The sequence below is a fragment of the Berghia stephanieae genome, chromosome 2, assembly GCF_034508935.2.
Source record: "Berghia stephanieae isolate SIO BIC M18660-M18661 chromosome 2, UCSD_Bste_1.3, whole genome shotgun sequence".
NCBI classification, from domain to species: Eukaryota; Metazoa; Mollusca; class Gastropoda; order Nudibranchia; family Aeolidiidae; genus Berghia; species Berghia stephanieae.
Window position 1 is genome coordinate 73,410,892 of NC_088361.1, and position 27,675 is coordinate 73,438,566.

At 36.7% G+C, this 27,675-nt stretch overlaps 2 protein-coding genes across 8 annotated transcripts in view; both read left to right on the top strand.

Annotated features, from left to right (window-relative positions):
* Positions 1 to 27,675, top strand: part of LOC144965503 (glycerol-3-phosphate acyltransferase 1, mitochondrial-like) — a 279,629-nt gene that overhangs the window by 22,440 nt on the left and 229,514 nt on the right. For 4 of the 5 annotated variants that reach the window (XM_078900905.1, XM_078900903.1, XM_078900906.1 and 1 more), the window contains exon 3: positions 4,819 to 4,932. In XM_078900905.1, coding sequence (XP_078757031.1) covers positions 4,819 to 4,932 — 114 coding nt within the window. Of the gene's footprint in view, positions 1 to 4,817; positions 4,933 to 27,675 lie in introns of those variants that run through there. The other variant, XM_078900907.1, reaches the window with a different exon arrangement.
* Positions 12,938 to 27,631, top strand: LOC144965504 (uncharacterized). Of its 3 annotated transcripts, none has more exons than XM_078900908.1 (4): positions 12,938 to 20,893; positions 23,688 to 23,800; positions 24,328 to 24,404; positions 25,738 to 27,631. In XM_078900908.1, exon 1 carries the CDS (start codon positions 17,292 to 17,294, stop codon positions 18,150 to 18,152), a length of 861 nt encoding a protein of 286 aa, XP_078757034.1. In that variant the 5' UTR covers positions 12,938 to 17,291; the 3' UTR covers positions 18,153 to 20,893; positions 23,688 to 23,800; positions 24,328 to 24,404; positions 25,738 to 27,631. The 3 variants fall into 2 exon arrangements, 2 of the variants coding, with proteins under 2 accessions (XP_078757034.1, XP_078757035.1); XR_013644030.1 differs by lacking the exon at positions 12,938 to 20,893 and adding an exon at positions 20,900 to 22,446.

Genomic DNA, 27,675 nt, shown 5'->3' on the forward strand with positions numbered 1-27,675 from the left:
CAAACTGAGTACATTGGTGGTATGCTCTTGGAATCTACATCTGATCCCTATTTGTTCTCAGTTCCCCTTTGTCTTACTTTTTCTTGGGTGCTTTAATTGTAATTCTAGAACTTTTTACTATCCCATTTTCTTCCTTTTTACTGGCGCTGATATAACCTAAATGTGTTGCAAGCGCCGTAAAACCATTAAAAACAATAAAAACAAGTAGTAGTAGTACTAGTAGTAGTAGTGATAGTAGTAGTAGTACTAGTAGTAGTAGTAGTGATAGTAGTAGTAGTAGTAGTAGTAGGAGCAGTGATAATAGTGAAAGTAGTAGTAGTAGTAGTAGTAGTAGTAGTAGTAGGAGTAGGAGCAGTGATAATAGTGAAAGTAGTAGTAGTAGTAGTAGTAATAGTAGTAGTAGTAGTAGGAAGTTACTATGAAACAGTTTTGGGAGGAGGAGGAGTCCCTGGAGAGTGTTTGGAATGGGCAAGATGAAGAGTGTATGCGCGATTGTCGAATCTTCGAGAAAAGAAAAGAAAGAAAAATAAATAAATAAATAAATAAATATTTTGTTTTTAAATGTCGGACAGCCTTGTTCTTATCGCTGTACAATTACTCCCCCCAGCGTATAGCACATATTATGATTTTGAAATTTAGTCCCAGACTACGATATTTACGTCTGCTAAATCGCGGGTGTAAATTTCACCCGTTTAGTCCCGTCCCTCGTTTAGTCTTAGACTTTGCGAAGTCAGGCTTCAGGAATAGCTTACAACACCTTTTAGTCAGAGACTACGGATATAGTCTCAGACTATCGTCGTAGTCTCGGTCCATGAATCAGATCCCAGTGACCATCAATATGGCGTCGGTTGACTTTATCTGAATGTCCTGTATTTCTTTCCTCAAAATATTTTTTTGCTGTGTTGTTGTCTGATGATGGTGGAATGTAGACGTTGATGATGATGACACGAGTATATTCACGGGGTAGATAATATGGTTGTGACGATACGGTAAGAAATTCAATATATTGTCACAGTACACTTTCTTTATCTGACAGTTATTGGGGTGGCACCATTTGTTGTTAATATGTGCACACCCCACCCCCAGGTCGTTTATTAACATTAGACCGATCTCGTCGAAATAGTGAATACTGTTCAATTTCAAAACATGACGATGGTATGTGAGGAGATAGCCAAGTCTCTGTTAAAGCTATTTTGTGGAGGCTTGATGATAGTCGCTGTTAAAAATAATAATAATAATAATGCTGAAAACTTATATAGCGCTATAACTCCGAGACACCAGACTCTAAGCGCTTAAATTACAAATTACTTTGGCTGAAACATACTCATTCACACACACAAGCACACACACACACACACACACACATACACACACACACACAACACAACACACAACACAAACCAAACCTATCTTGCTTCTCATACCATCTACTAAAATCGAAACAAATATGTTTTAAGGGAACGTTTAAAAATAGACAAAGATTCTTTTTCACGAATGCTCTGCGGTAAGGCGTTCCAAATAGAGGGTCCGAAATGAGAAAAGGATCTCATTCCAGCATTTTTCCGAATTCGAGGGACAACTAGTTTTGTGGAATCACTGGCCGAACGCAAGGGGCGGGGTTTTGAATATCTTTCAATTAGTTCTGAAAGGTAGGAAGGGGCAGTACCTTCAAGACAACGATACACTAAAACACAAGCTTTGAATTTAATTCTTTTCCCAACAGGCAGCCAATGCAGGTCATGGAGTAGAGGTCCGGCAGAGTCGCACCTACGCTTCATGAATACTAGTCTGGCAGCGCTGTTTTGGACAATCTGAAGACGTTTCAGATTGTATTGCGAAACGCCAAACAACAGAGCATTACAATAATCCAATTTCGATAGTACGAGGGACACAACCAGGTGCTTGGTCACATCCTCAGATATGAACCGTCTAATGGAAGCAATCTTTTTTAGTTGGAAAAAGAGAGATCTAACCAAATTATTAACCTGATGCTCCATCGACAGTTCAGAGTCTAAGAATGTGCCAAGGTTTTTCACTTTGTCAACAATTTGAATAGAGGCATCCCCCAACTTCAAATCTGTTTCACTTTTCCACTTCCTGTTCCCCACATACAGCACCTCCGTCTTATCATCATTCAGTTTCAGTCTGTTCTCATTCATCCATTTCTTAACACTTTGGATACAATTTTTACTATTGGCTGATACTTCTTGTAAATTTCTTGTATTGGAAACGCAGTACAATTGCGTATCATCAGCGTATTGATGGTAAGACAGACCATAACTTCTGATGATTTTAGACAGAGGGCCAACGTACAAAACAAAAAGAACGGGTCCAAGTACTGAACCTGGGGAACCCACAATCAAGAAAGATTTCCTCCGATCTATATTCATCCACCGTAATAATCTGTTTACGATTGAACAAATATGACCTAAACCAATCAAGCGCTGCACCAGACACGCCATAAGTAATTTCAAGACGTTTGAGAAGAAGATTGTGATCAATAGTATCAAAAGCAGACGATAGGTCAAGCAAATTCAGCAAAGAACATGAACCATTGTCTATAACAGAGAGGAGATCATTAACAACCCTAACAAGTGCGGTTTCCGTCGAATGATGTTGCCTATAAGCAGACTGAAATTTTTCTTCAAGACAATTATTTTTAAGATGAGACAGTAATTGTTTCAAAACAAGCTTTTCTAAGATCTTAGAGAGAAAAGGAAGATTAGAGACAGGGCGATAGTTTTTTAAGTTCTCTTTATCGAGATCAGGTTTTTTCAAAAGGGGTTTGACATGGGCAACTTTGTAAATGTCTGGTACAGCACCTGACTGCAACGAATTATTAACAATACATGTAAATGGTGTTAAAATTACATCAATGCATTTTTTTAAAATGGCAGTATTTAAGGGGTCTAAATCACAACTTTTAGTTGGAGACGACATAATGCAATCACATAAGTCAGCTTCAGTAATCATTGAAAAATGTGTTAACGAATCACCATGAAATGTGTCAAATGTTGTATGGATCGATTCAGACGACAGTTCTTTCCTGATGCTATCCGTTTTTTCTTTAAAATATTGACCAAAGCGAGTTGGTAGATCTGCACGATCGATTAAAGATGGGAGAGCTGGTTGCGTCTGTTGTCCCAGCAGTTCCTTGGTCAAGGCAAAGAATTGTCTCGAACGTCCCACGTTTTTGAGGCTGTCTTCGTAGAATTTCTTTTTGGTCCTGAAATTGACGGCTTTTGCATCATTTCTAGCCGCGATGTATCGCTTCTTATCGACAGCATCTCTGGACTTGAGCCATTTTCTTTCTGCCCGCCTCCTGGCTAATCCATTCAATTTTATTTCGGTATTATACCAGGGTGCTTGACGTCTCACTTTTACTGCTCTAGTTGTTAAGGGAGCATGCTTGTCCACCGTACCAACAATTGACTCGTGGAGACCATTCGCATCATGTTTATTTTTAACGTTATGGTCAAGGTCTTGTTTAAAAATATTCATGTTTATATTCTTCAAATTACGAGATGTTATCATCTTTTTTACTTCGTGCTTCATTGGAAATAAAACGCAAAACACAATTAAATGATGGTCAGAGATTAATTTATCATTTATTTATATTTATTTATGTTAAAAGGACTCAGTGAAAACAGTTCATCAATTTTATTCTTTAATGATCGTACATTACCTGTCACTACACAGGGTAAAAATGGACGAAAAGACGGTCTGTTGAATTTTGTCTTTATTCCTCCTTTTCTCCCCTCTTCCTTACTTTAATATACGATGTGTCAGTAGTGGATGGCAGGTGTGCCCGTGGCCTTCGTAAAGTTATGGCCTGATACCGTAGCTATCGTTATGTTATAGCCTGATACTGAAATCCAAAAGGACTGGCATTTGTTTTCTTTTGTGGCAAAATACTGGCATTTTGACGTCATTTTTTGGTCAGTATCAGGCCATAACTTTACGAAGGCCATGCTGATACTGACCAAAAAATGACGTCAAAATGCCAGTCTTTTGCCACAAAAGAAAACAAATTGTGAGTTGTATTCAATAGTTCAACCAATGAAATAACTTGTTTCCATGAGCTCTACTAACGACAACTCACTAAGCGGTGCAAAAAACAAATAATGACGTCAAACTGCCAGTCCTTTTAGATTTCAGTATCAGGCTATAACATTGCAATTATGCATAAAACCCTTAAAAACAAAAAACCAAACAAACACCACTAGAAAGAGTGATATTTCAACAACAAAAACAGACTCTTCTGATGCACATAAGATTCCACGGCTCTTATTGCCAAGATTTTAAAGAGCAGTAGGTGCTCTGAACCACACATTTTTGTACACGTTTTGCTGTGAAAGTATGTATATTGTAAAAAATATTTTGAAAATGAAAATATTCTTTTAAAAGAAGAAAAATACCATGAAATGAAAGAGGAAACAAAACTATTTCATCTGATTAAAGTTTTATTGTCATATCTGTGATAGTTTTTATTTAACTCACTCAGCCCTAAAACCGACTATATCCGTAGTATACCAGGGGCTACTTGTACCCCCATGGCTATTTATTACATTTTTCTGAGACAAATTGTTGGCCTTCTGTCAAAGCTAATGATTTTAGTTTTTGCATGTTAATGGTAGTTGAATAAAACAATCTCTGTACATACTCATTTTTAATATATTTTTTTTTCCATTTTTGAAAAGTAGCAAAAATCTCAAGGAGTGAATGAGTTAATAGATCAGTGAAGTTGAAAGCATTTTGAAGACACAGTTCTGAAAAATTGACAGTATTTAAAAATTTTAATTGCATTTTCTTTAACAGTTTGATGTGGAGTCTATAGCAGCATTTAAACAGATGTCATCATTTGGCCCAAACCATTTTCAAACAAGTCGTCCCATTTTGGAAAAATGCTGTGGTTGCATGCCACACAGAAAGGTTTGAATTTTTATATGGTTTTTGTAGTGAAAATTTAATCATCATTATCAATTCATTATATAATTTCACAATTATTTTTTAGGCTTTGCAAATGGTCGTTTTTGTGAGGTTTGCCACAAAAATATTCCAATAATAAGTTATTTTGAAAATTAAGGGAAAAGATTTTATCCGTTGAATAATGTAAAATAAACCAATAGAATAGTAGCACTAATAGTTTCTCAGCGGTCCAAAAAATGTGGACAAAGTAAAAACTTTGTTCATTTTTTTGTTGTTGACACTTTAAAAAGCTATAACTATAGTGTTTACAAGGCAAATGTACAAATAGAGAACGCTTTTTGGCCAAATGCTGCAAAGAGAATTAAATTTAGGCGTGCAATTTTATTGGTCACTTGTGAAAGTGAGTACGCACTATTAATAGACACAAATAATCAATAGCGAATTCAAATGCGGCATTGTGAAAGCAATTTCGGCACATTTATTTTGAAAAATCATTTGTCTGTTTTTATTTTCCACAAATAATTAAGAAGGAGACTTGGCAAATTAATGTTCCAAGATATCATTACATGACATAAGAAGGCTTTTTTAAGCATATGAAAGAGTTGAAGAGAATATAGCTCTTGACAAAGCATTTGGGATGAAGCTATCTACTGCCCATCACATTGTTAAGCGATGAGTTGACAACAATAATAGCAAAGGTTTTTGGTGGAAAACGGGGTGAAAATGTTAACGCCGCCATATAAAATCAGTTAAAGATGTCTTAAACGACCATCCATTTAACAACAGGACCTGATGTCGGTAGCAGTGCAGTAAGCAACATGGTTAATGGAATACTGCTAACCCTAAATAAACTTGAAGATGTTACGAAACATTGGAATACAGAAAATAACTCTCGATATCAATTTGCAACATAGTTGATGCAGATTGCAGTAAACAATTTTATTTATGTTCATGAAACAGGACTCAATTTGTGGACGAAAGACCACCAGATTGTTTTCAAAGAGGTTTTCGGAATTTCCGTCTTGTCATTGGCTGACATCACAGTGATGTTTGCAGTAAGCAGTTGGTGTGGACTTATGTAATATGAATTACTGGAAGGTTGCATGATCCATGAACAATTCAACAATTTCTTATAAGTTCAAGCTGACAACATGGATTAATCATTCCATTAAGTTTGATTTAATGCTGAAGTGGTGCAGTATAATGCCAGCTATACACATAATTTTTTTTCTTTTGTTTTTTTCCCACCCCCTCCCCAAACCATTTGTTGAGCATTAATTTTATCCAATACTGTTTTATATTGATCATTTTTGCCCATTTCGACATTATTCTCACAATCACGATGTAAATCAGCTGCCTCAATCCAGTCTTTTACTGTGAGAAGATGGCTGATCAGTAACCCACGAGGCATTTTAAATGAATGTTAGTGTTACTGTTAGTAAGACACTTTACAAGCATGTTGGCATTAGATATACGTTTAGTCACTGGAGAAGGGCAGTGAAGGTTTAAGAATCTTTTTATTTCCTTTTTTTCTTTGATAAGAAACTTGATAGCAATATTATTTACTTCTTGCCGAAATTGAATTTGCAATGCCGTATTTGCTTTCCTTATTGCGATCAAAGGAGTTCTCATTCTAAAATAACACTACGATTTTACGTCACTTACAAATGATGAATGAATTTTGTGACGTCAACTATTTACATCTTGCACATTTGAATTCCTTATGCCGCATTTTCTTTCTCTATGATGAATTTGGATTCGAATTTGAAGAGCAATAAAGCACATTTGCTCTGTAAACGCTATAATATAACTTTGATGTTATATTGTCAGCTTATGGTTTGTTTTTCAGCATCATTGGTGGGAATTTCCCGTTATTTAGCAGTTTCCAGCTGAATTAAAATCAGTGTCCCGCTTCAATCGGGCTATTTTCCAATTTTGGTTTCCAGAAATTTTGACTTCAAATAAAATTACCACTATCGTCATCAATCATCATCATCATCATCATCATCATCATCATCATCATCATCATCATCATCATCATCATCATCATCATTGTCATCATCAACACCATCCTCATCACCATTACTACAACTACAACTACCATTACATCACCATCACTACCACCACTATTACAACCACCACCACCATGTATGTATGAGTTGCATTGTACATTAGTACGGCACCTATAAGGTGCTATGCTACATCAGCATAAAAGTGTCACGGTCACAGGGAATTCACATATTGGGACCAATCACGTCTGTTCCGGGCTAGAGTCATAATTTCGTCAATGGGCATAGAATCCAGCCCATGTAGTAAAGTGCCTGCTGGTCTAGTTGTCGAGCTCTTCAAGTAGGCAATAAAAGTTCGACTCTGGAGGTGGTCTGCGTCCATGCGTAAGATATACCCCGCAAAGCGGAGCCTGCGTCTCATCACTAGTTATCAGGTCGAATTTGGGACGTTTTGCTGTTTCTCTGTAGTCCTCTCCCGTAATGATGGAAAGGCATCGGCTGTTGAAGCCATTTACAGTTTTGGTTACACCCTCTGTAAGTTGCCAAGCCTCGCAACCATGTGTGAAGACAGAGCAGACTCTAGAGGCATACAACTTGATTTTCTTTCCGCGGGACAGATCGGCCACATATGGGATAGAGAGTTGAATATTGACATTCTTTATTCAACATCAGCCCTCTCGTCACCATCGTACTGGATACGACTACAAAGGTATTCAAAGGAGTAGACATTGTCCAATTGTACATCTTCGATAGTCACACGAGGAAGTTCTCTTTCCTTGTCTTTGTGTTTTTGTTTTTGGACAGTTAGGTCCACCATCGCACCACCGGCCTCGATGAATAGCAAGGCCTCTCTTGTTTGGAAAGTCTCGTTCACAGGATGGACATATGTGTTTAAATCCCATAGCTGCAATGTCGTCATCTGTTGTTTGTGAGACTCTGATTTCCTTGTGGATGTGCAGAGCTTTGGTTTTTGGAATTGAGATTTTCATAGCTGCATCTTCTCGCGAACCTGTTGCAATGGATGTTATACGTTCTGATGCGTCTTGGACTTTTTCATCTAGGAGGCTAGTGTCGTTGGCGTACTCGAGGGAGCTTATTGAGACCTGGTTGGGTGGCAAGCTGACAGTAACTCCGGCATTTGGGTTATCATGAATTTTGAAGATGTGCATGAGGCCGGTAATTAAAGCGATTGGGGAAAATATATCGCCTTGGAGCACACCACGAGCGATATTGAAGGCTGCAGAGGTTTCTTCATTTCCGTCAGGCTTTCTAATTCTCACTCATCCAGATGCTGCCTTGAAGATGCTTTGGATGACACGGCGAAGTTTTACCAGCCAAGCTGAGTGCGTTGTCTAAAAATGTGTGGCTTACAGTGTCAAATGCTGTCATATAGTCGAAGGTAACTACAGCAGGTTTGGACTCATTGATGAGCATGTCAATTGCCCACTTCAGGATACATATATTATCTCTGGTTCCTCTTGCTTGTTGGAAACCGGATTGGCTGTCTGGTAAGCTTGATTGGAGTTCTATGCTCAAATGCTTTGCAATTACAGCAGATAACAGTTTGTAGGCTTGACTGAGTAGGCAAATTGCACGGTAGTTTTTGAAGTCATCTCTGTCCTTTTTATAAAGCATAATGAACACACCTTTGACGATATCTTGAGGAACCTCCTCAGTGTCCCAGATGAGCTTGACTATGCGGAACAGTTCTGCTGACGCGGTTGGGGAGTACTTGAAGGCCTCTATTGGTAAGCCGTCATGACCTGGTGCTTTCCCGTCGCTCAGCCCATTGATGCAGGTTTGAAGTTCTTGATCTGTCAGGTGGTCTTCAGGGCACACTGTAGTTTCTCGTTGGGATGATATGTCAATATTTGGCTGTGCAAATTTGTTGCTAAGGAAGGTATTCCATTCAGAGAGGAGTTTTTCCGAGCAGACTATAGGTTCACCATCAAGGTCCTTCGATGGCATTGGGGATGTTTGGTTTGGTTTTCCCCCAAGTACCTTGACGAGTCAATTGATTTCTCTGGAGTTACCCACCATTTCTGCTGCTGCCATATCGTCTAGAATCCTGCTGATGTAGGCTCTGTAGTCATTGCGACTGGAATTGGAGATGGCTTTGTTAGTCGCTCTTTGTTCAGCTGATGACATTTTATTAAAGTTTTTAGAGCGTTCATCTATTAGTCTTTTTGTTTCAGTCAGGCCTGTAAATCTTCCGTCTATTGTCGGATTTCCAACAGTACGATTTTGCTCTATAAGTGCTAAGAAAAAAAGATAATAGTAAAAATAAAATTCGTAACGTCAAAGAACAGAACCAATAAAAAATAAAATAAAAGACTTTTATTTCGTTCCTCGAAAAAATTAGATTTTATTCCGTTTCAAATGACGACTTAAAAAAACAAAACAAAAAAAAACTTTTTATTTGTCACATCAAAGACAAAACAAAACAAAAGCTATAATATTATCATGCCACCTACACACTCCGCTAGACGTTGATATATTCACTGCCTGGCTAATGTGCCACAGCCAGCGAGAGAGAGGTCACGAAGTTCACGCGAGTCGTCTTCACACACACACACACACCTAGTCAGTAAATAACACACACACAGAAGTGTGTCGAACCGGACCGGAAGGTTTCTTTCTATTTTGCTACCGACACACATGCATATCTCCGGTTCTCATATCGTTTTCTCTATATTTTATTGGTTCCGTCCCGATGTGAGACGGAAAAAAAATAATGCGAAATAATTATTTTTCTTCGAAATATATATTCTTCTTCGAAATCTCTCACTGGCTCTCACACGTTAGTTTATCTGTGGACCGCACCACCTCTTCTTCTTCTTCTTCTTCTTCTTCTTCTTCTTCTTCTTCTTCTTCTTCTTCTTCTTCTTCTTCTTCTTCTTCTTCTTCTTCTTCTTCTTCTTCTTCTTCGTTGTTGTCTTCTTCTTCGTTGTTGTCTTCTTCTTCTTCTTCTTCTTCTTCTTCTTCTTCTTCTTCTTCTTCTTCTTCTTCTTCTTCTTCTTCTTCTTCTTCTTCTTCTTCTTCTTCTTCTTCTTCTTCTTCTTCTTCTTCTTCTTCTTCTTCTTCTTCTTCTTCTTCTTCTTCTTTCTTCTTCTTCTTCTTCTTCTTCTTCTTCTTCTTCTTCTTCTTCTTCTTCTTCTTCTTCTTCTCTTCTTCTTCTTCTTCTTCTTCTTCTTCTTCTTCTTCTTCTTCTTCTCTTCTTCTTCTATAAGAATTAATCCAAATAAACGAAAGAATCAGCGTAAACATTTAACACAAACAGGAGAGAAGATACACATCCTTCAAAAGGGTAGGAATTGTTCTCTTCCTTTCATTTTACAACTAACTAAGACCTGGGCCCTCAAATAATTGGGATTTTTTTTTTGGTACCATAAAATAAGGACCTCGCTTTAAATAAGTAGGGGACAGTGACATGATTTGACTAGTCAATTGACGTGTCATGTCCATATTTTTGTCCTGTTGTGTCTATTTTCGCGTGTTCAAAAAGTTCCGACAATTTTTTCACCAACCATTTACAGGCCTGTTCAGTGCCTACTTCCCTCTTTCTGAGAGTTGATGGCCTCCGGTGTGGCACACATGTTTTGACGGCGTTTGTTAGGACATTTTGGAGGTTTGAAAGTGATTCTGCAGGACTGTTTTTGTTAAAGACATGCTGGATGTTATCTTTTATGTGTTGTTCGTAGTCCTGGCGTATATGAATGGAGTCTTTTAAGGCCCGAAAGTCATGTGGTTTTGATGATTTTGATTTGTCACTTTTGGTTTTTGCATTTAATGTGCACACTATAGCCCCATGGTCGTAGTGCCTTCCTCAGCATTGTATGGATATGCCCCAGCATACCTTGCAGTCTTTTATCTACATAGTCGATTTGTGATGGTTTAAACTGGGGGTCCTTAGCAAGGTGCGTTGCGTTGTTTTTGCGTCTCGGGGGTTGGAAATATGTTGATATTGCTGTAAGCTTAGATTGTCGCATAAATTCAATTACATCTTTGCCTGGTTTATTTGAGTGGTTATGGACACTCCATTTGCCAGTCAATTTATGAGTGCTCCTACCCAATTTACTGTTAAAGTCTCCTAGAACTACAGTCATGAGGTTTTGCTTTAACTACCACTGCTACTACAATCACCACCACCACATCATCATCACTACTACCTCTAATACAATGACCGCCACCACCACCACATCATGGTCACTACTACCTCTAATACAACCACAACCACCACCACATCACTATCACTACTACCACAACTAAAAGAACCAGATCATTATCACTACTACCACCTAGAGCTGGGGTGGGTAGGGCTCTATAAGGAGATTTCTTGTTTTATAACCTTAATGTTTCGTTTCTTGACCTAAATGTCTCGTTTTATGTGTGCATGTGAGTGTACACCATTACCACCACTCACAATACATCATCAAGCCAAAACACCACAACAATACAATTTTGACTTTTTTTTTCTCTCCGTCATATGAAATATTATATTGATGACATCAATGAAAACGTGTTTTTATTGTTGTTGTGAATCACTAATGTCATATAATATGCTATAATATGATTTAATATAATAATAATAATAATAATAATAATAATAATAATAATAATAATAATAATAATAATAATAATAATAATAATTATAATAATAATAATAGTAATATAATCTTTATTGTTAAAAAAAATGGCAATTTGTCATTTTGTTTGCGATGTTTGAAATTAAAAATACAATACATAGTGAGATAGTCAAAAATACATTAATAAAATAATAATATATAAACATCTAAATGATAATATTATCTAAATATAGATGACGTTTCATAACAGTTTCGAAAACCCAAACATACTCTTTCTTTCACGCAGACCTACACACATACACACACACGTGCAGGGGCCCTTGACTTTCGTCCGGACACAAACAACAAAAAACAAAAATGTAAGGTTACAAAATATCACATTTTGTCAAATGTGGAAACAATGTAAATGTATGGAGAGGGTGTTGGATGTGGATGCAAGAAGAGGCTCAAGAGAAGGGAGAGGGGGATGAATGGGGAAGAGAGAGAGAGAGAGAGAGAGAGAGAGAGAGAGAGAGAGAGAGAGAGAGAGAGAGAGAGAGAGAGAGAGAGAGAGAGAGCAGTGATGGTTTCATCGTGGTGTTGTAGTAGTGGAAGTTCTTGTGATGTTGGTGATTGTGGTAGTAGAAGTTGTGATGATGACGTGGTGGTGGTGGTTATACTAATGGTAGAAGCGATGATGAAGTAGTGGTTGTAATTGTGGTTGTAGTAGTGATAGTAGTGCTGATGATGATTCAGTGGTGGTTGTGGTTGTAGTAGTGGTAGTAGTGATGATGATGTGGTGGCAGTGGTTGTTGTAGTTGTGATAGTTGTGATAATGATTTGATGGTGGTGGTGGTTGTAGTCCTGGTAGTAGACTGATGAATAAATTAAATTGCATATATTCTGTCTGCTAGAACTATTTTTATTATCCTGATTAACCTGAAAAACAAGGAAGAGGAGTAGAAGGAGGAAAGAGGAGGAGGAAGAAAAGCAGCAGTAGTAGGAGGATTAGAAAGAGGAGGACGAGAAGAAGACGGAGGAAGAGGAGGTTGTGGTGGTGTTGGTGGATGTGGAGTTGGTGGAAGGGGAGGAGGAGAGGGAGCAGCAAGGGGAAAAAGTAAAAGAATCTAGTGCTGGTGGCGATTGAGCAGGAGGAGGAGAAGAAACTGCAGCACCAGTAACAGGATGAGGAGGAGGAGGTGAATAAGAAGAAAAGAAGAAGAAGGATGAAGAGAAGAAAAAGAGGGAGAGGGGTAGAGAACCATAAGAAGAAGGAAGATAAAGATGTAAGGAGGAGCAACGACAACACCAGCAGTGAGGAGGAAGAGGAGAGAGAGTGAGAGAGAGTGAGAGAGAGAGAGAGAGAGAGAGAGAGAGAGAGAGAGAGAGAGAGAGAGAGAGGGAGAGAGAGAGAGAGAGAGGGGGGGGGGGGTGATGAGGAATGTGTAGAGAGAAAGAGAGATAAAAGTATGAGAGAGAGTGTATGTGTGTTGAGAGAGAGTTGAAGTGATAGGGAAAGAGAGAGAGATGAGGAAGGAGTAGAGAGAAAAAAGTGTGAAAGAGTGTGTGAGTGTGTGTTGAGAGAGAGAGAGAGAGAGAGAGAGAGAGAGAGAGAGAGAGAGAGAGAGAGAGAGAGAGAGAGAGAGTTTTCCTCCCACGATGCTAATGATTCAACAGTCATGAGCATAGTGAGGAGACAATGCACAATATAGGTTATGCCGAGTTGAAAATTTTAAAATTCGTAGTTTTTAGTAGATAGAAATAGTGGTCGCTGTGGTCAACTCTATAGATCAACAATTTACCCTCACAATGATTAAATAACACTTAAAAATAAAGGGCGAAAAGGTTGCTTACATAGACATTGGCCTTTTATTTTGATGCTGCCTTTCTTTTTCCGCCTTACTCATGCCTACTTCATTACCATAGGCCTACACAGTAAATCTTGCTATACTGTCATTTTTGGGGAGGACTGGAAAAGTTGGTAGTTGTAATGTGGTATTTAAGGTGGAGATTAAATTTTTAACTTTTGGAAACACAAGTGTTTTACATAGGTTGTCAGCTCCTGCACTCACAGAATCGCCCTATTAATTAGAATTTTATAGACCCAATGAATATTCATATGGCCTTGCCCGAGAGAAAGCATCCCTGCACATGCACAAAAAAAAGCAATCATCGTGTTTTTAATTCTCTTGGATTTAAAATTAATTATCTACTTATATTGATGCAATTGTTATTGAAAATATATTATTTTGTGCTTAAATTATCATGTGATGATTCGTGGATTATGATTTTGTTCTTCAATTATTAAGATATTTAGTGGATTGTTATCGATTTCATTTTATCGTGCGTGATTTCGCGCTTGCACTTTTTAATTAAGACAATGGCGTCGGACGCCCCACTGACCCAGTTCCTTAACAGGACGGTGTGTAACAATGAAACCAGTCAGAGTAAAAATAACAGTGATGACGGTGAAAATAGGAGTGATGTGTTTGCTAGTAAGACTGAAGGTAGGAAGAAGGGCGAGCCTTCCAAAGTAAAGAAAAGTAAGAAACCTGATAATGGTGGCGACGGCAAACTTTCAGAAATTAAACAACAAATTGATAAGCTCATGGCGATCATTCCGGTTGTCACGGAGTTAAAAAATGCATACGATAAGGAGATGACAGAATGTGACACGCTGAATGACTACGAAACAATTAACAATGTTAATGATGGACAAGAAGACGGTGAAGTGTCAGAAGCACAAACGTCTTCATCAATCTCCTATTTTAAAGATGTATCAGGTACAAAGGAAATTGAAGGGCCTCTAATTAACGAGGACATAGCAAAGGGAATTAATAATATCCTGTGCAGGGGAATGCAAATATCGGATAGGGACCAACTATTTCAAAAATATATAAAACCTAAAAATTGTGGCAGAATGGAGACTCTTACTTGTAATCCAGATATTTTTAAGATTGTCCAAAAAGAAACTAGACAAACTGACTCGAGTATTAAAAAAATACAAACAACACTCATGAAAAGCTTATGCGCCATGATGATGTGTTTCGAAAAACTGAACAAAATAAATATAGATTCAGTTTGTCAACAGGATATAGACTCCATCACTAATTCCTGTGCAGATTCCGTGGCGTTGTTAGCAGACGGATCACACAGCCTGGATTTATGGATTTACATAGACGACAGAATTTTAAATCTGAAGTAAAATTGGAATTCTCATCATTGTGTTCTGAGCAGTATCCGTGTGAGGACTCTCTTTTTGGAAAACAATTGACAGAGAAAGTCAAAGATGTCTCGGAAACCCTGAAGGTTTCTCAAAGAGTCAATCGTGTCAAACCATACCATAGACATCAAAACAAGCCGTTCTTTTTAAAGAAAAGGTTATCTTTTTTAGACGGGGAAAAACACTGTGTACAACAACAGGGGAAAACATTACAAAAACAACAACAACAACAACAACAAATACCAGAACTTCAGCAACAAAACTCGACAACAGGGTCGTAGCAACAAACCATATTAAATGTAAGTGAAGGAAACGATTTAGCTTTAGGTGGTCGAACAAGGCATTTTATTCATAATTGGGAAAAAATCACAGAAGACAAAATAATCTTACAATGTATCAAAGGCTGTAAAATCCAATTCACTTCTCCACCAATTCAAAATAAAATTCTCCATCAATTGAAATTTAATGCACAGGAAACCATAGCATTAAGGGCTATAATTGGAGAATTATTGAAACAAGAAGTAATTGAGGAAAGCACTGTTGAAGAGGGAGATTACATGAATAATATTTTCTTAAGAGAGAAAAGATCGAATAACAACAAATACAGACCCATTCTTAATCTCAAATGCTTGAATAAAAATTTTGTTAAATTTACTCACTTCAAGATGGAGGGACTAACTACGTGCCTTAATCCCATGCAACAAAATTGCTACATGGCATGTATTGATATATCCAATGCTTTTCATAGCATCCCAATGCACCCCCATTTTACAAAATACTTAAAATTTATGTTTGAGGGTCAAGTTTATAAATATATGGTTTTGCCTCAGGGGTTTCGAGATAGCCCAAGATTGTTTACCAAATTTTAAAACCAGTAATAGGTTTTTTGAGACAAAGAGGTTTTTTGTCTAGTGTGTACATTGATGATTTCTATCTACAAGGCTCTAATCATAAAGCATGTCAGGAAAATGTTATAATTACTAAGCAACTTCTGACTTCGTTAGGTTTTGAACTCTCTGATAAATCTATATATGAACCTACGCAAAAGCTATTACATTTAGGTTTCATTCTAGATTCGACACTGATGAAAATAAGTTTAGATGAGGATAAAAGAAATCATATTTACAGGATCGATGGCAGACTGCCGTGGTGAATGGTGTTCAGTCAGAACAAGTTTTACTAAATTTTGGAGTGCCACAAGGCTCTGTTCTTGGCCCTGTCCTTTTTACTGTATATATGCAGCCCCTTTCTAGTGTGATATCCAGATTCAATCTGGGTTATCATTTTTATGCAGATGATACGCAAATATATGATTCAGCACCCCTTAGTAATTTACAGTTCTTAATACAACGAATTACGAGCTGTTTTAATGAGATTAAATCTTGGATGTACCACAATAAGTTAAAATTAAATGATAGTAAAACTGAGATTTTAATGTGTGGAAGGCCGAGTATCCTTAAACAGGCAAATAAATCACCTATTACTCTCGGAAATAGCACAATAGAATTTTCAAATAAAGCAAAAAACCTTGGCGTCATCATTGATAAAGATCTTTCCATGACAAGCCACGTGAATAACACCATACAATCTATGTACATAGAAATGAAAACAATAAGCAAAATTCGTAATTTAATACCGAAGCATATAACAGAACTTTTAATTAATTCCCTGGTTTTATCTAAATTGGACTATTGTAACTCCCTTTGGACGAATTTAGCTAAAGACAAAATTAGCAAACTTCAGGTTGCTCAAAATAACGCAGCCAGGCTCATTGTACGCAATAACAAAAAATACCCGTCAGCAACTCTTCTTCTCCGTGAGTTACATTGGCTTCCTGTTGAAAAAAGAGTTGCCTATAAGATTTGTACTGTTGTCTACAAATCCCTGAGCACGAACAGTCCCTCCTATATTAAAGACCTTCTAAACATATATGTCCCCAATAGAAACTTGAGGTCAAGCAATGACCAATCAATCCTTGTCAAACCTAAGCCATTGCGTAAAATAGGTGAACAGTCTTTTCAATTTTCGGCCCCCCATTTTTGGAACTCTCTCCCGTCACACGTGAGATGCTCGGATTCGTTGACAACGTTCAAATCTTGCTTAAAGTTTTATCTTTTTACGTCATAATGTTGCAATATTATTTTCATATTTTGTTGTTGTTAAATTGAATTCGTATCACGTTTCCTTCACACTTGTCTCACTGTAATATGTTTTGTTTTATATCACTGTAAAGCGCTTAGAGCCTGTGACAACGGGGTAAAGCGCTATATAAATGCCATTTATTATTATTATTATTATTATTATTATTATTATTATATCATCCAGATGTCAAAGAATGTGATAAGTCATACCTCCCTTACAGTAAGGGAATTAGCAAGATTAATTGGAGTCTTTTTGGCTAATTTCCCAGCGGTTGAATATGGTCCACTTTATTATAGAGAACTGGAAATGCTTAAAATGAAATGATTAGAGACAAATTATAATTTTCATAACTTTACCACTCTTAATGAAGAATGTGTACAAGAAATACAGTGGTGGATTAAAGAGGGAGTTTATAGTGGGAAAATGATTTCTCATGGTAATGCAGATGTCACTATTCAAACAGACGCATCTAGTTATGCATGGGGGGCAGTTTTCAATGATAAAAATACACATGGCATGTGGACAGAAGAGGAGTCCAAACTCCACATAAATGTTCTCGAAATCAAAGCAGGGTTGTTGGGTATTCAGTCCCTATGTGATTTTAAGAATTGTGATATACAGATCCAAATGGATAATCAGACTGCCGTTTCATACATTAATAATCTTGGGGGTACACACTCTAGACTTGTTAACTATTATACTAAACAAATCATCTTGTGGTGTAAAGAAAGAGGAATCTGGTTGTCTGCTTGTCATATAGCTGGAAAATCAAATATAGCCGATTCACACAGTAGGAAAGATAGAATTCATACAGAATGGAAATTACACCCGGAAGTTTTTGATAGGTTATGTGAGAAATTTGGATGCCCTGAAATAGATCTGTTTGCTTCTCGTGCAAACAGACAATTACCTATATATATGTCCTTCTATCCCGATCCTGAACCCGGCGCCATTAACTCATTTCAACATAAATGGGATACTTACGGATATATCTTCCCACCATTTAATCTTATCTCCAGGATTCTCAGGAAAATCCAAGAAGACCAAAGTACAAAGATATTGATGGTCGTGCCACATTGGACAATAGCTCCTTGGTATCCAAAACTTATGGAAATCATGTGCCTTCCTCCTCTTTTTCTGAAGAAAGCCAAAAATGTGTTAATTTTACCATCAAACCACTCAGCAGTACATCCACTATACCCAAAACTCCAACTGATGACATGTGTCTTATCAGGAACAATTTCAAAAGACAAGGGTTGTCCCGACGAGTTGTCAAGACTTTAATGAAAGGCTGGAGACCAAATACTGTTAAACAATACAATGTTTACCTTAAGAAATGGATTGAATTTTGTTCTGATAAACAGTGGGATGTCGAGGAATATATTGTTTCACACTGTCTAGAATTTTTATTACGTCTTTCTAAAAAAGGACTTTGTTATAGTGCAGTTAATACTGCTCATTCTGCATTATCTTGCATTTTCGACCAACCTTCCATCGGAGATGATAACAAAATAAAACGTTTGATGAGAAGTATTTTCTTGGCTCCCCCAAGCAAACCAAGATACACTAAAATTTGGGACGTTTCAATATTGTTAAATTTTTTGGAAAAATGCTCACCTTGTAAGGAATTAACTTTACAAATGCTCACTTTCAAATTAGTCACACTATGTGCCTTAGTTACTGGACAAAGATGCCAAACCATTCACTCGTTAAATTTAGAAGAGTGTCATATTACACATCTCGGGCCATCTTTCATGTTTCTAAATTATTGAAACATAATACCCCGAAAAATAATGAAAATTCCATAGTATTACCGGGATACCCATCTAATAAACGATTATGTGTTGTCACATATTTGCGAGAATATATAAAACGAACTAAACCTTTTAGAAATTCATCTCCACTGTTTTTGGGTTATGCAGTCCACATAAACCGGTAACTAAGGAAACAATCGGTCGATGGATTAAATTGACTCTTATGAAGTCGGGAATAAATACAAAAATATTCAAAGCACACAGCACCAGGGCTGCGAGCACGTCAGCTATTACTAAAGATGTAGATATTTCTGTCATACTTAAGGCAGCAGCATGGTCTGGTCAGAAGACGTTTGCTAAATTCTACAATAAACCAATTGTAAAAGATGATGGAACTGCATTTGGGAAAGCAGTGTTACGGAAAGCACGTTGATGTGAGTAATTTATCCTTATTATGAACATAATTATCAGTGTCTGGATTTAACAACAGGCTGATAATGAAAACATCAATGACCAATTACAGTAATTTTTTACTGAAATCATAATTTGGCACCTTGTTACTCAGTGTCTGGCTGAATCACAGAGTTATATTTAATACCTCATTGACAATCTATGCAGTGTCTGGCTTAGGACACAGGCTGCAAATAGATTAAACATGATTAACCTGTGTCTGAATTTAATCACAGAGTTATGAATGTATATTATAACTATCTATGCAGTGTCTGGCTTAGGACACAGGCTGCAATAGTTTTTGAAAAACTTTTTACATAAAGTAGATATGGAACCTCATGGCGTAGAACATCGTTCCTTTTATCATAGGTTTTAACGTTTTAATATAGCATAATGAAAGAATATGCTTATAATTGTGTATATCCGTTTATATATTGGATCGCTACAATGGCTTTAAAGTCTCGGGCAAGGCCATATGAATATTCATTGGGTCTATAAAATTAGAAAATTAAACGACACTTACCTGTAAGTTGAAGTTTGATCGGAATTTTATAGACCCAAGAATATTCTTAGGCCTTGACCGCCCTTCCCAATTTTATCCCACCCCATGAATGTATACATCTTTTTGCAAAATTGCAAATCAATTTGAGGTCTTTTAATTAGATAATTGCTTAAAATAGTGATTGCGCATGTGCAGGGACGCTTTCTCTCGGTCAAGGCCTAAGAATATTCTTGGGTCTATAAAATTCCAATCCAACTTCAACTTACAGGTAAGTCTCGTTTAATTTTTTAATTAAATTGTATAGAGGTCTGCATATCCTATAATTTCCCCGTTACATATTAATTGAAATTATTAACAGCAATGATTACTGTTTTGTATAGCTGTCTAATGATATAACCTTCACAATACAATAAGTTATGAATAAACAAGTTCCAGTCCGACGTATAATTGACAATAAAAGTAAGCCAGATTTATTCTGTTTTAATAGTTTTAAATAGTACGTGTTTACCTGTTTTTAATGTTTATATTCATCATTGGGCAATAACAAAGGAAAAACAAAATCACAATATTTTTTTAATTGTGATTCTTAAATGGCCATCTCTTTGCTTCAGGTTGTAAGGGTGTCGTTTGATGAACAGTTGTGAGGTTGGCCAGCTCTTCCTATTGCCAAACCAGGAAGGGATAGAAATCTGGTTTAATAAAATATAAACAGGCCATCAGATGGTTCATCTTCTTGGGCATGTCTTTGGACTGGAGCGTCCTCAGACCGGGATATCATATATATAATGATAGATATTAAAATGTCTAGCAAAATCATGGTATTAGTATTATGTTCACATTACTTGTAGCAAAGTCATAATGATATCATGCATATCAACATCATAGGAATAGAGATGTAAAAGTATGCAGAAAAATCTGTTGATACAGACTATAGATTAGAAAGAAATTTAAGAATCCACTCACCCCTTATTAATGAATACGAAGTGGTTATTTGTACTACCACTACAAATAGCGAAAACTACCGCTTTTCACTATTTGTACTCCCAGAACTCTTATGTGTTTAAAGTTGCAAACCACCGCTCCTTTACCTATTTGTAGCTACCTACTCCCAGCACTCTTATGCGTTTAAAGTTGCATTTGTGAGCTATACTATCAAGGACCAGCCGACCCCAGCCTCCACTTTTCGCGGTCTGTCTTTGAGAAGTGTGAAGCAAAGAAAATGGCCCTCTCGGTAAACGAGACATTCTCATCTTTTCTCCAATTTGAAAACATTCGAAAATGAGAATAATGTACTTTTTATTAAAAAGTCAACAAAGAAGGTAAGTAAACTAGATACGACAATTTTTTTCCTTAATTAAGTGGCAACTCATTTCTCGTCATTCTCACTCTAACTCTATCAACTAAGAAGAGTACACCACCTCAAACATTTGTCAGTTCATATCTTTGCTTGCATGAGGTCTATTTTCATTTTGAAAAGTTCAAAGTGAACAACTAAATGACGCCGATTCAGTGGTGTATTTGGTCTATCTTCATGTGAATAAATATTTTATTATTGACTTTTCCAAAATTCCAATCGGCCATTCATTTGCATGTCGTGATCTATTTTTCCTTGATTTCAGCTGCCTCAGCTCTAAACTATACTTTTCTTTCTCAAAATAATTCATTTTCTGTTTGCAATGTATTACAGAGATGTTGATTTACCACATGTAAAAATTTGAAAGTTGTATCTGAAGCTGTTTCTGAATTATACGTGATTATCCATTGGGATGCTGTGCTTTTGTCACATTTTTTCCTATTAATTAGAGATTTTCCACCACATAAACGGTCATAACTTTTTAACCAGTTGAGACAGAGCGATAATTTTTCACTCTAGTTAATGTTTCACTCCCCTTTATTTTTCTACGCTAAATTAATACCCATAGCCACTATTTTGAAAAATTCTTGCAAGTGCCTACTAAGAAGTTAAAGAAGAGGGTTGAACTTGAACCTGAACATGCTCCTTCTTCTTCTTCTTCTTCTTCTTCTTCTACTAATAACTACAACTAGATAGGTACTACTCCTCTCCTGAATGATCGGAACCGTTTAAGAAACTAAATTACGGGTTCCACCGGCGCAGCTCTCTAGACTTCCAGTCCCCCAGTGCCCAGTATGGGCGGGAGACCTTACCCCCGATGTTCCTCGAGCCTCGAGGTAGTTTCACTTTATAATTGTTTTAGCTTTTGAACTGTGGATCTTTTGTCAAACGTTTTATTTTAATTTTTCAAATTTAGTAGCACTTTAAAGGTCTGCGTTAGGTATAGCTCTGCTGTACTGTAACTGTAAGAGCGTAAGAATAACATGGTAAAAGTACTGTAAAAGTATGCTGATGACGGATGAAAATGATATTGACAATGAAATTATAATAAAAGAAGAACAATAGAACTTATAATCAAATCAATAAAGAAGCTTTAAAAAAATGAAATTTAAAAGAAGTAAGAAAAAAACTGCCTCAAGAAGTGAAAAAAATTGTCCCTGTTGTTGAGATGTGAAGTGGACATAATCGTGTCTGTTAAGAATTAGAAGAAATGAAAGATGCCACTTTTTATTTTAAATGTAGATTGCACATTAGCAGAACACTAAAAAAAAAAGTAAAGAAAGAAAATCCAATGTGGCAACTTGGTTGCTAGTGAAAAAAGTAAAATTACTCCGCTCAGCATTGCTGCTGGTGTGATGTCTAGTGTTAGTTAGGTGTCACTATATTAGAGTGATATCTTGTTACTTCATATTTTCATTTTAAAACCTGTAGAACAACTTGATTGATTTGTAAATTTCCTTATATGACCATTGTTTTAGTTTTCCGCAGCCATTATAATTCAATTTGAAATATTGAAAGGTACTGGAGAGGAGTCTTAGCGGGGTTTTTTTTTTTTGTCTGTTAGTTTTAGTTATAGGTCATAGTGCAGGTCCAAGTGTTGGAAATGTACAATGTTTTATTTTTTATTTTAAGGTTAGTTGAAGGAATACTTTCCTTAGCTCAAGGAATGTGCAGAAGACCTCCCCTATTTACTACTTACTACTACTACCCAAGTACTAATGCTAGACTACTTCTTCCGCCACCTCACTCCTAAACGGACTGACACCACAGGCAACTGATATTATTCTCTCTCTCTCTCTGAGTGTGTATCTGTCTGTCTATTTCTGCCCATCTCCCCTCTTTTTACTAATTAGTTTGTAGGTGTTTGGCAAATTCTCAAGAACAGCCAAGATATATGCGGCTGTGTGGCACTCACTTCCGGATTGGAAGGTCCTGGGGTCGAGCCTCATCAAGGACTCACATTCTCTCACTGTACTCATGTGTATGATTTCCTATCCGCTAAGAGCGTTGTCTGTCAGAAGAAAAACATCGCCTAACATTCTACTTGTTACGTGTTGCTGCTAGTCATGGATCCTTTGTAAAGTGCTTTGAGCATGTTTGGTGGATATTGCGGCTTATGAAAGCTCAATTCTTTTTTTAATATTTATATATATATAAAAAAGATGCAGGATGATGACGGGCATGCGCTACTTTATGATGTAGTATAAACCATTCCTAATATATGATTTTGCTAAATAGGCCTACACTCAAATTTTACGAGTGTATCTGGTGGCAAATATTAGACACTCGTTGCCACTGTGATTTTGATGAAACTTGGCTTATACACAGATACATGAATTTTCCTAATACGGCTTCAAACATGCGATCTGAACTTCAATTTATAATGAAGTAATTTTTCTCAAATGACAGCTTGATTGAATGTGACAAGATCCTTTTACTTAATACAATTCAATTTAGTGTGGTCTGTAGTTGTTTGCCTAATATTAGAATGCACAGAATTTGAATTTTTATTGACTTTAAATATTGAAAACAACATGCCTTTGGCTTTCCATTTGTGCCATTCAGCTTTTGACCTAGTCCCTGATTTGAGTACCACGTCACAAATTTAAGTTCTTCGAGAAAACTCTCGACTTACTTTCTTATTCTTCTAACGTACTGAACTGTAACACCTTTGTCTCAGTTGGAGAAAATATTGCAATTTTTAACTTAATATTTAGGTGTTTATGTTATGATCTTTTATATTATTCCGTGTTTTTCAGCTTCCATCATATCACCCTGAGGAAAGTTGGCTAATTTATGACTTTTGTGTCTATGAATGCAAGCAGGGCAAAAAGCAATTGACTTCAAGCAAAGGAGTTCGCCCTAACCAGAGGTAGGAGGTTGTTTTTGGACGGGGGCAGGAGGTGTTTTTTTACTTTTACATATTTAAAAAAAAATGAAAATATTATATGCACAAGGTTATAATATTTCAGCATAACTCGGAAGTAAATTATCACCATCAGCTTTTCTATCTTGATTGCCAAGACAATTTTAATAAAGCAATCAAACTGATTCTGAATTTTAAAACATCCAGAGGAAGAGGCAATGTGTGCCTATCTGCAGCTCATTTACAGTCTTCAGTGGGCGGGCTGAACGATGTAATGCAGCAAGACAATAGTTCAACTATTACCAGAACAGTTTTAAAAAGTGAAAGACTTGATTTGTTCAAAAAATCTGATTGCGCTGGATTAGTATTAATATTGAATGTCTTATTAAGATTTATTTTCAATTGCTCTATAATCTGCATGTTGAAATCCTTCACAATTGAGGTATGCAAGTGACAACGCTATTAATATTTTATCATACTATGTTGTGGATAATTTTATTATTTTGTAATAAAAAGTTTTTCTTACCATGCAGGACTCTGAAATTAATACTGGCTTCTGAGGGTTACAGGGGCTAATCACAACCATGAAAATCACCCATGCGATAAATTGGTAAGACTCATTCATTTTATACTTATTTTCCATCGACATTTTGTCCCTGCAGTTTTTCGCTGCCGAAAATTTTACACTTGACAGCAATTAATTGCAAATTCTATTTTAGTCGCAATTAGACTCAATTTTTTTTATAAATATGTATTATTTTTTCTTTTCTTGTTACTTTATATTTTCAGTACTTAATTGTCCCTCCCCCCTCCCACTATTGAGTGTAATATATAGTAATAGATTAGTTAGGTAAATGCACTGTTGACACCAGGACCAAATGTTTAAAGAACAACAGCCATTCCAACTCATATTTTATTACGATACATTCAAGGTGGCGCACTGAGATGGAGAGATGATGACCAGCTTGTGACAAAATTGACTGTTCCAGAATTTGTATTTTTTTTTTATTAAAAAAAAAATTTCTTGGAAGGGTTCTGGGCAGAGAGTTCACATTTTTCTATCCCTTATATTTGTTTTCCCTTTCCATGTTGCTCCCTGTCTTTGTTATGGATTAAGATTGCTCATTTTTTTCCTGGTCCTTGCGGGGGTCTTTAGTTGGGAGGCAGACAGTCAAATACAGTACCTTTCTTCTTGAGATGATTTTTTATACTGTAAATCATCTCTCTGTTATGTACTGTTATAGGTTTTGAATATTATTGCATTATGTAAATGTTTTAGCAGGATCCTTTGCTTGTGTCTCGGTGAGACTTTGAGGTAATGTCAAAATTAGTACATCTTTGAGGTGCTCGTGAAATCTACTGTTCCCTATTTATTGAATCAGTCACCATATCATCATCCTTTTTATAGTGTTGTAAGCGCTATTAAGTCCTGTAAGACAATATAAGCAGATCTAGGTGGTGGTATTTTTTTGGGTCTTTTTTTTTTTTTTTTTTGTCTTTGTTTTTTTTTTTTTGTTCCAGATAAGGAATTTTAAGATTTGTGGTTGTCCATAGACTTTTCAAAATAAAATTTGACTTTGACTATGAGTACGATGCAGTTATAAGTGCTTGATTTCTGAAGACTAATTATAAATGGTGACCACTCTATTGCGTTTTTGTATGCCATGAAAATGTTACAAAGACAATGAAGCGACGTTTGTTGGGAATTCTGCAGTCATTCATTTAACCCTTGAATTTGATGAGCGCCTGTTGCATTTTAGTTCATTCAAGTATTTTAGAGTGACAAACACAACTCGTGCATTATGGGTTTATATGCAGATTTTTGTCTTTAAATTGTCAATAAAAAATAAAATGCTTTTTATTGTTTTGTTAGCTGGCAGGTCTGAATTGAATGCTATTGCATACAATTTTGTACTTTTAATCTTTTTTCTTTTTACATTTAGCCATCCTCACTTTATCCGGAGAATCGCCTGCCCCTCGTGAATGAGACAGTGAAGGCTATGGCTAAAACAAAGGTGTCCACAACCCAACTTAGGCAATACATTCAATCAAGCCAAGGATAAAATGTATTGCCTAAAGATGTCGAAGATTTGCAGCGGAGATTGTTCAAGACTGATATTGACAGGACGGACGGTGAGACGGTACAGGAATTACTGAGAGAGATAGAGGAGGAAGGAGGTGTAACAAAGTTCAGTGTGAATGAGGATGTTGGTTTTGAGTATTTGTTTTAAGTAACGGGAAGAATGAGGCGTGATTTGAGTGTTTTTTGTGATGTGTTTGTTATGGATGCAACATACAAAGTAAATCGATATTTGTATCCACTTGTGAATATTATGTGCATAGATGATGAGGGTCATGGCGGGCGAAAGACTGGAAATCCATGACCAACCTGAAACTGACATTGTACCAGTATGACGTGTGACAAGTACACAGGAAGGACTGTATCGAATTGTATCTTCAGTGACAAACAGGATCAATAGCTTATTTCAAGTTATGGTAGAACATCAGTTTCTGCAAAGAATCTCCCAGTTGGAACAATTTTTGACTCTTGTCTCTGAAGATAAAGACTTTGACATTGTTGACATGACTGACTTAATACAGACAAATCCCCATTCTAACCCTCTTTCTGACTTTTCAGAGACACCAGACATTGTAAATGCACGTACTGACCAGAGACCACAGACATTATAAATACACACTCTGCCCAGACAGAGACCACAGAAGTTATGGACACACCGACTGACCAGACAGAGACCACAGATGTTATGGACACACAAACTGACCAGACAGAGAGACCAAAGACGTTATGGACACACAGACTGACCAGACAGGGACTCCAGATAACAGAGACATGCGACCATAAAGATGCCCTTGACACGACAGAGACAGTTAGACTGCGAAATTTTTCAAATGTGACTCTACATAGGAAATTTCATACAGAATTCCCTTAATACATTTACTCATTGTCCATTTGTAAAATTTATTTTCATGTAATAAACCACCAAAAAAGTAAATTTTTAACGTGGGTGGGGGCTGTCACGTTACTGTAGAACGAGCTTAAGTCTCAATGGGATATTAGCTTTAGGCAACCACAAGTTGGTATTTTTCAAACCTGTTGCTATGCTATCTTGTGATGACAACGTCTCTCAGTCGCCAAACGTCACTAGCTATCCTTCACATAATGCAGGGTTGATTGTGTGAAGTACGTTTGGGGCCGGAAGATAGCAAGGCATAGTGCAGGCTACTGTACTGTGTCAGTCCGTGAACGGGTGACCAATTCATAGTACAGAGAAGGCAAATCTGTTACTATATGTCCCAATAAAAATATAACACAGAGAAGGCAGAAACTGTGTTATACAGGTCGGTACAGAATAAAACAAATATAACACAGGAGACCAAACACTGTGTTGTAGAATATCAAAATTTCAAAGGTGGTCGGTCAGTGACGAAATAAAAAGGGACATTATAAGTCGTAATATCACATCCCAATAAAAGCGTGTGACAGTAAAAAGGTGCCCGTTAACAATTGAGTCGGTCAAGTCTCTATCCAGATTCAAAAGGATAGTGCAAAGTCCTGTATGTAAAACAAATTTGAGAAGCATGGTTGTTCTCAATACTTGTTGGGTCGTGATCGGTATAGAGTGAAGTAGTGTTCATGCTACACATCTTCACGAAATATCAGAGCAATGCTGTGTCAAGATTACAGAGGAGCAAGAAGACAAGATTTGTTTGTGTGTCTTTATATGTTACGGAATAGGTACATTTTGGTTGTCAAAACTTTCATTTTTATTTTGACATTTTCTTGATCTTTTAAAATAAAATTATAATTTAATTTAATCAACAGACTTGTTTAATAATTTAAAGATATAGTTTTTTGTGGG